The sequence below is a fragment of the Echinops telfairi genome, unplaced genomic scaffold (assembly GCF_000313985.2).
Source record: "Echinops telfairi isolate 266 unplaced genomic scaffold, ASM31398v2 ScPeMD7_12;HRSCAF=54, whole genome shotgun sequence".
Taxonomy (NCBI): domain Eukaryota; kingdom Metazoa; phylum Chordata; class Mammalia; order Afrosoricida; family Tenrecidae; genus Echinops; species Echinops telfairi.
The window spans coordinates 9,306,855-9,316,061 of NW_022103909.1; the positions used below are offsets into that span (position 1 = coordinate 9,306,855).

Below are 9,207 nucleotides of genomic sequence, written 5' to 3' on the forward strand. Positions count from 1 at the left end.
TCTCTCCTCCGCTCGTCTCCCGGCGCTCTCTCCATTGTCTCTGCCTTTACCGCAGGTTCGGGCGCCGAGAAGGAGCGTGGGGTGCAGGCTCGTCCCACCCCCTAGCTGTCTGGGGGTGCCCCCTCTTCTAGAGGTGCGCGTCTCGGGCTGCTTCTATTCCCCCGCTCCCGCGCTCAGTCCCTGGCTGAGCAGCCCCGGGGCGAGCCCCCCGCCCTCCCTCCGGCCCCGGCTCCCGGCCGGCGGAGGAGCAGTCTCTCCTCCGCTCGTCTCCCGGCGCTCTCCCCATTGTCTCTGCCTTTACCGCAGGTTCGGGCGCCGAGAAGGAGCGTGAGGTGCAAGCTCGTCCCACCCCCTAGCTGTCTGGGGGTGCCCCCTCTTCTAGAGGTGCGCGTCTCGGGCTGCTTCTATTCCCCGGCTCCCGCGCTCAGTCCCTGGCGGAGCAGCCCCGGGGCGAGCCCCCCGCCCTCCCTCCGGGCCCGGCTCCCGGCCGGCGCCGCTGCCCGGGCTGTGCGTTCGGGAATGCTGTGCGCCTGGGCGGCTCCAAGTTCTTGTCGCGCCCGGGGTGCCCTCGCCGCTGCTTCCCAGGGAGCCCAGCCGTACGAATCCTCGTAGGCAGCCCGTCCGCGGCGGCGGCCGAGGGGACCAACCCTAGTCTCCCGCTTCATTCCCAGAAGCTTTCCTGTTTTTCTTTTTCTTCTGAAAGAGGGAGACGATGGACTGAGCAGAGTCACACCATGGAGTCTCTGGTGGTACTGAGAACATTCTGTTTGATCTGCGGTCTTGGAGCAGGTGAGTGGCCACCCGGCTGAGGCGGGAGATTGGGGGCCGCGGGGGGGAGGGGGCATGGATGGCCCCCGCCCGGGGCAATCCGGGCTAGCTGCGGAAGCCTGATTTTCCTGGGACCTGAAGTCGGTTGGAGTGGGGAGCTTGCTTGAATTTGAGTGTGTGTGTGTGTGTGTGTGTGTGTGTGTGTGTGTGCGCTTGCTGGACTAGGAGACGGCATGGTGGTCACACCCTTACTTAGTCCAGGGTCTGAGGGCGCAGGGGAACTTTGCACCGAGAGGGCTCTTTTAAACTAGGTCACGAGAACGGGACTGGGTGCTCCGCTATTTTAAGCTTGGCCGCTGATCACAGGTAATGCACTTGACAGCGGCGGAGGGAACTCGCCTCTTGTCAGTTTCCAATATTGTCACGACGACGTGGTGCTTGGCTGCCCTGGAGGGAAGATGCTTGAATTCTGATTGAGCTTTTTCTTTTTCTCCCCCGCATCCCCACCAGTTTGGGGGCTTGGTGTGGACCCCTCCCTGCAGATTGACGTCTTTACAGAGTTAGAACTTGGGGAGTCCACGGTCGGAGTGCGCCAGGTCCCAGGGCTACATAATGGGACGAAAGCCTTTCTCTTTCAAGGTATGGAAAGCGTGATGAGTCCCCGTGAGGTTTCAGTTCCAAGGAGTTGTCCTTGAACTCCTCCAAATTCCTGTTCTCCCTGTAGGATGGCAGGATCCCAGTGGCTGTGTTGAGGGTTTCCCCTGCAACAGACACCTTCCCTCTTAAAGTGTCTCCACTGCCCCCCTCCTTCTTACTTTGTACTCTTGCCAGTTCTAATGGATAGTCCTTTAATTACTCTACAGAAACTCTAATGGCAGATGGTTGATTTTAGAGTCTGGAGAACAATGGATTATAACACAAACGCCTCATTTGGGTGAAATGGATTTAGGTAGAGAACCAGAGAGCTCAATCTAGTTAAGACACAGCTTTCTGAAAGTTTCCATACAGCGGTGCTTTGCTGGGAGAGCTTTCTTTATGAAGGTAGCTTTCTGCCAAGACTAACAGCCACAGAACACTATCTGCGGAGTACACTATATATGAGGCAAGGCAGGACCCCACCTTGAAAGATCATGGTATTGTTTGTCTTTACCAATGAGAAGAGAAAGAAAATCCTCTTAAATCTTATTTTTAAAATACTTCAATTACACATTTTCTAGAAGTATATGCAAAATCCCACCAATTTTAGATTTAGGACTTTTTGAAACTTCTGTTTTGAAGTCGGTAGACAACTGGTAGGCTAAAACAACAACAACAAAAGTCTACCTTTTAAATTTTACGTAAATGTGCTATCAGAAGCAAATTCTAATTCACCAAGCCTTCAACTTTGAAGCATTTGAAGATGGCTCAGCTTGTGGAAAGATACTGTAGTGTGAGTTTCTAAAAGGTTGCTAAACAAGTACAAAAGGACTAGTTCCACATATGTTGAAGTGTCGATGAAGGCAAGGGAGAAATGGGATTTGGTTGAACATATCAGATGAGTGAAAGCATTTTTCTCCATCTTGCCCAGAGTTTTCTTTTTGTGATTGTGGAATCCCACGACTTCTCAAGAAGTGCAACTCGTGTTTATTAAGACTTGGTTGTCCAGAGTAAAATTACGCCAACAAACCTGCCACCGAGAAATAGGCATAGGATAAAACGGGAGCGTTTCTGCAGCGCTGTCATTTCCTGATACCGCCAGTGTGTGTCACCATGGACAGCAGCACCGGCGCCTTCTGCGGAGGAAGGAGGACATGGACATGTGTTGCATTTGTTTAAAACAGCCTATCTTTCTAACATTTGAAAATCGAACTTTTCTGTTTTAATTCCTTCGAGGCCACTAGATATGAGTATTATGACAAATATTTACGACAATAGTTTGTTTAAAGATTTATTCTTGTTTGAATCATTTTAACAACAGTTACCAAAGCCAAAAAAGGAAGTCAAATTAGATTGTCAGCAAAACTCCAGAGTTGAATAGATGGGTCATGAGGTTTAAGCTTTCTGTTTTTTAATTAAAAACAAAACAAAACAAAAAAATCACTCTTCTGATTTTTAATCTCTGTGTAGTGGAAGCAAAGTTATTTCAAAATTGCCTAATTGAGGATGTGGAAAGCTTCCAATAAACAGATGGTGACAAAGTGCCCTTACATTTTTTCAAAGACCCTTTACATTTGATTGGTGTTTTCCTAGCTTCCTTTTAAGTGCCTAAGCTGTCACAGATCGAAACTTCTAGGACCTCGTGCTTTCTCTTTGTATGCTAGACAATACCAGAGTTACTGGGAATTACTCCCAAGAGACCAATACCTATTGCTGGTTATTTATTATATTTTTATTGAAGGATGTTTGGTACCATATATACTCGAGTATAAGCTGGCCTGAATATCAGGTGAGGTACCTAATTTTACCACAAAAACTGCATAAAAAATGTGCTGAAAAATTCGGCTTATATACAAGTATATACGGTACTTATTTTAACTTAAATGCATTTTAATTTCAATTGCCATCTTCTTCCACTTAGGCATCATGTTCCAAATTGATAAGGTTCATGAAATATGTTTTCTTTGAGTAGTCCTCAGTCAACTAGATAGCAACATACATACTTACGGTAGTTGATTGACTTTATTTTCTGGTTAGTACCACGTTCAATGCTTAGAGAGGGTGAAAGCCTAACAAATGAAGCTTATCAGATTTGATGATGTAAACTTTATGTTCTGCCAAATTAGGAACTTTATTTTATATAATATGTCAACAAGTAATTCTTTCTGCCTTCTGATATGTTCCTGTAAAGATTTATAACCTCAGAAATCCTATATAAGGTAGCGGAGAGTTAGAATCTATTCGATGGTAGTGGGTTAGATTTTGATTTAGATATGGTGTTCTGATGTATTGATGATGCTCTTATAGTTTCTCTCATTCTAAGCTGTGTGTTCTAAAATCAATGACAGATGGTCCTTTGATCCTACATGGTAGTTCAGTAGCATTACATTGGCAAAGTCTTTTCTCAGCCACAGGGATATGAGATCTGTTCTTAGGAAGTCAGTTATGATTCCTGCTGCTCACTGGGATTTCATGGGGCTAGAAGAAAGCTTTCAGACTGTGAGGATTTTATAGATTTGGTTTCAGGTGAACCGAGGGTGCTTCACGTCTTTTTGTAGAATGTGTCAAGTGTCCTATCGGGGGTAGTGACACATTGCTTAAGACTGTCAGATGCCCTCAGATTTCATATGAACCCACGAGATACGTTTTTTTGTGTGATCAGGCTTGTTCCAACTACATAGAAGAGAGTTTTAACTGTAAGAGTTCTTAGGGAATAATATTAGTGTATTCTGTCTCTCAGCTTTCAAGTAAAAGAACTCTCACCTTATACACACACACATATACATGCAAAACCCTCCAAAATATGTGGCAAAGTTTTACCTGGTGTTTATTATAACAATTATCATGATACCACTAAGACCATTTTATTGTTGAGGTTTTATCTAAGCTGCTTTAAGTCATAAGATGGGTAAATTACTATTCATTAACAAATGTGGTTTTTGATAATGCTCAGGCAATAGTTTGGCATCTATATCAAGATATTCTAAGTCATGGAAGCCTCTTTTCTAGAGATAATCTGACTCATGGCCACAAAAAAACCTACTCATTATATGACAACAAAAGAAAGAACTGAATGTGACACTGAAAGTCATATGAACAGCTATCACATCTAAAGTTGTAAGAATTAGAGTAGTTATGAAGAGACTTGTTACCGATTTTATTAAAGCCTAGGAAATATTTTTTGAGATAATTATCATCATAATATTCTTCCCTCTGTAGAGGATAGGCCCAGAAGGAAAGCATGTACAAGCATCGTTCTAGCATTTTCTAGTGACATTCGTCGGGTTTCTAGATCTTTGATTTCAACAATTCATTTGGCCAGGCTCCTAAAGTAAATACTTTCAACTGGTAGTTTAATAAAATGTCTGTTGAAGTGTTCACAGAGTTTATAATCTCATTCATCCCTACAGGAGGTGTAGATAAATCCAAAGCACATTTTGCTCTCCTAGGGTTGGTCATTTGAAACTAAATATAACTATTAAAAAGAATAATTTAAAGGAAAATATATGAACGTGTCTACTCTTACGTTGATGTTTGAAGAAAAGAATGAAGTAGCCATTGACTGGTAGACAAAGAGAACTGTATTAAGGAAGGGGAGCTGGCAATATCTTCTTGTCTGGAATACAGTGGCCATTGAGCACCTCCAGATTTAAGGGTAATGGCCACTGGTGCCTTCGTAGAATAAATAGCACAGTGATTAAGAATTGGGCTTGAAATGTAGGTAGATTCCGGCAGAATCTCATTAGTTACTTGATCACAATGGCCTTAATTTCCCTGAGCTTTAGGATTCTCACTTCTCAAGTGTTGCTATGAGTATTAAATAAGACATGTTCATTCACTCACATACATTTTTTTTTTGTTGTGCAGCTGCTATTCTGTTAGGTGCTAGGGATCTATCTTTAGGATGCTTTAAAATATCCCTTAAACAAATAATTATACATGTAATAACTCAATTACTATATAATAATGTTGTGAAGAAAAATTAAGACTATAATGAATATAAATTAAGAATATAATTTATTTCAATTTGGAGAGTCACAGGATTGGGGAACCCTTTTTGAAGAAGGTATTTAAACTAGAAGCTGAAGGATAAATAAGAGTAGAAGAGAAATGTGGGGTTGAGCGAGGAAGAGAAACACAAGCCAATGGAAAAGCATGGGCAAAAGTCTAGGCGTGGAGTGAGCATGATCCATTTGGGAAACCGCAAGCCGTTCAGAGTAAGGGAGACATAGAAGTTGTGATAACTAACAAAGCAAATGGAGAAAGCAGAGATCAGAGTATATTTGAGTCCATTGTAGTGACATTGCCACCAATCCACTCCACGGGGGATCCTTTGTTTCCACTGACGCTTTGCCAGTCGTGCTCAACAGCCTTTTCCGACGATGCGGCCAGTCAGCAAAGCCAGAATCGTGGCATCCTTGCTCCTAAGGAGAATCCTAGGTTTATTTCTTCTAAGATTAATTTATTCATTTTGACAGCCCATGATGTAGTCAATATTCTTTGCCAACACTACAGTTTGGATGCAGACCATCGTTACATAACAGAATCAACAATTTATCATTATATGAAGATATGTTGTGGTGTACAGACTAATTAAACTCCCCAAATGCTAATTCCTGGAATCTGTGACTATGTGACAAAGGGGAATGACAAAGGGAAATTATGATATGACAAAGGAAAATTCTGGTTGAAAATAAAATTAAAGTTGCTACTCAGCTGACCTTAAAATAGGATACGAAGATCCTCTATATAATCATAAGGATCCTTTCGATGTGAAAGAAGGAGGCAAAAGAGTCCATGTCTGAGAGACGTGATGTTAGAAAGACAACCACAGCTACTGCTAGCTTTGAAGATGGAGCTGCTCCACAAGCCAAGGAATGTGGGCATCTTATGGGATCTGGGAAAGGCTAGAAAATTGCTCTTCCCTTAGGGGCCCTCTGAGGGAACACAGCCTTTCAACACCTTCATTTTAGCTCTGGGGAATAATTTTGGACTTCCAGTCTCCAGAATTGTGAGATGATACATTTGTATTTACCTAAGCCACCAATTTTGTTACATAGCAGCAGTAGGAAGCTAATACATAAAACATATAGCTGTTTTTATAGTAGATGCCTGTTGAGTTGGTTTCTACTCATAGCAACCCTATGTATGACTCTGTTTCAACAAAATGGGCGCTGCCCTCTCCTGTACCATCCTCGCAATTGTTTCTATATTTGAGACCATCGTTGAAGCCATTGTCTTAGTCCATTTCGTTAAGGGCATACTTCTTTAAAGCCGACCCTCTACTAAGTGTGAGGCCATTTTCCAGGGACTGGTCTTTCCTGATAAAATGTACCAAGTCCTTGCGATGACGTCTAAGGATATTCTGCTTGTACTTCTAAGACAGATTTGTTTGTTCTTCTGGTATATTCGAGCTTTCATATGCATTTGAGGCAATTGAAACTACCCTGGCCAGGCATTCAATTATTCCTCCAAGTGATCTTTCTGTTAGCACCTTTAAGAATTTTTTATTTCAGCAAATTTTCTTAATGTCACATACCAGGTCATCTGATTTCTTGACTACTTCTTTCATGCGTGTTGGCTGTGGATCCCAGCAAAATGAAATCCATGAAAACTTCCATCTTTTTTCCATTTATCACCATGTTGTTTATTGGTAAAGTTGTGAGGATTTATTTATTTATTTAAATGTCAAGGTGTGACCCATTGTGTGAAGGCTGCCGTCTTTGATCTTCGTCCGTAAATGCTGTAAGTCCTCTTCAAGTTCAACAAGCAGTGTTTCGTCATCTGCATATTGCATGCTGCTAATGAGTCTTCCTCAAATTCTGATGTCATGTTCTCCTCTGTGTAACCCATCTTCTCATTATTTGCTCAGTATAGAAATTAAATAAGTGTAGAGATAGGGTGCAACCCGAAAACATATGGTTCCTGAACTTAAAGCATCCAGTATCTCCTTTTCCTATTAAGTGTACCTTTCTTGGTAAAATTCCACGTGAGCACGCATACGTATTCTGGAATTCTTATTCCTTGAAGTCTTATCTATGATTTGTTATGATCCACACAGTCAAACTCCTTTGCATAGTCAGGAAAACATTGGCAAGCCTTTTTCTGGCATTCTCTGCTTTTAATGAAGATCCACCTGACAATCAGCAATGATATCCCTTATTCCATGACCTCTTCTGAATCTGGCTTGAATCTCTGGCAGTTCTCTGTCAATGTGCTTGAATTATTTTCAGCAAAATTGTATTTGTGTAGGATATTACTGATAAATTGATAATTTACGCATTCTGTTGGGTCACCTTTCTTTAGAATGGACACAAAATGGGTCTCTTCCAGTTGGTTGGCTGGGTAGCTGCCTTCGAATTTCTTGAGATAGTCGGTGTGTGCTTTGAGCATGGCATCAGTTTGTGGAAAAATCTCAGGTGGAATTCCATTAATTCTCAGAGTCCTGTTTTCGCCAGTGTCCTTAGAAGAGCTTGGACTTTAACACCATTTGTTCTTAATCATGTGCTACCTCCTGAAATGGTTGCAAGTTGACCAATTCTAAAACCAATACCTACAAATGTTGATATGAGCAGTGGGAAGGAGCTAGGAGACTTTTGATGAACATTTATAGGAGGGTCTTCATTGCCTTAAACACAGCATTAGTAGAAATATGGAGGTTAGTGACCAGCAGAAAATGAAGAGCAATGTAGAGAAAGCCTAAATTTCTTCAGCGAATAGATTAATTGTCCCATGCAAACAATTGGTCGAATGTGGACATTAGAGATGTTGCCATTGAGGGTTCAGATGGAAGTGAGGAGCACATTATTGGAAACTGGAGGAGAGGAGATCCTTTTGTTCTGCAGGTATGCAATGTCTGCAAGCTGCATTGTAAACAACGAACTAGGATATTTAGCTGAATGGACTACTAAGCAAAATAGCAAAGGAGTGGTCTGCTTTTTTCTTGGTGCTGAAAGTAAAATGTGAGGAAAAAAGAGATCGAGAAGAGTGAAAGCAAAGAATGGTTAAGCCAAATGGAACCAGAACCTCCCGATATGAAAAGTATCAGCCTATCCTTATTGCAAACAGGCTAAAATTAGGATATTCCTGTCAAGAAAGACTGTTCTTGAGAGAAAGCCAAAAATGTGGTTGTAAAATTTTTTGTTAGTGCTTTGGAAGAATAAAAAAGGGTATTCTTTCACAACTACTGATTGCTTACATGCATTATTGTTACAGCAGCAATAGGAGACTAATATGTGTGTAAATGTTAACGTTCATTAATTTCGTAAGTGAATTTTATTTTATTTAAATTTGCATCCAGCTATACAGCATGTTTTGTGGTTGCTTGGAAACTTGGACTTTTCAGTGAGATTTTTACATGTGTAGATATGGTTTTAATTTTAAAAAAATCAAATTCACTGCCATTGAGTCAATGCTGATTCATAGTGGGCCCCTGTGGGTTTCAGAGACTATAACTGTTTACTTGAGTAGAGAGCTCTGTCTTTCTAAAGTGGACCTGCTGGTGGTTTCGAACTGCTGAACATACAGACTGCAGCCTAACACATGCCACTACAGCACAAGGGCTCCTTACATAGTCTTAATCAGTGGTGAAACTGTTTTCCCAGCCAAGTCACACTTTTCTTGTCTTCAGTATGATATCGGGGAGTCCCTGAGTGCTATAAATTGTTGGCATACTTGACAAGGTTGGAGGTGTGAGTGAAACCAGATATACTTTAGAAAGAAGAAAGATCTGATAGTGTACTTCTGCAAAACCAGCTATTGAAAACTATGAAACGCAGTTCGATTCTGACTTTCATGGTGTCA

At 41.8% G+C, this 9,207-nt stretch overlaps 1 protein-coding gene across 1 annotated transcript in view; it reads left to right on the top strand.

Annotated features, from left to right (window-relative positions):
* Positions 1-365: 365 nt before the first annotated feature.
* Positions 366-9,207, top strand: part of NELL2 (neural EGFL like 2) — a 438,054-nt gene continuing 429,212 nt past the window's right edge. The window contains exons 1-2 of the mRNA XM_013006940.2: positions 366-789; positions 1,279-1,407. Of these exons, the coding sequence (XP_012862394.1) occupies positions 735-789; positions 1,279-1,407 (184 nt within the window). The 5' untranslated portion in view covers positions 366-734. The remainder of the gene's footprint in view (positions 790-1,278; positions 1,408-9,207) is intronic.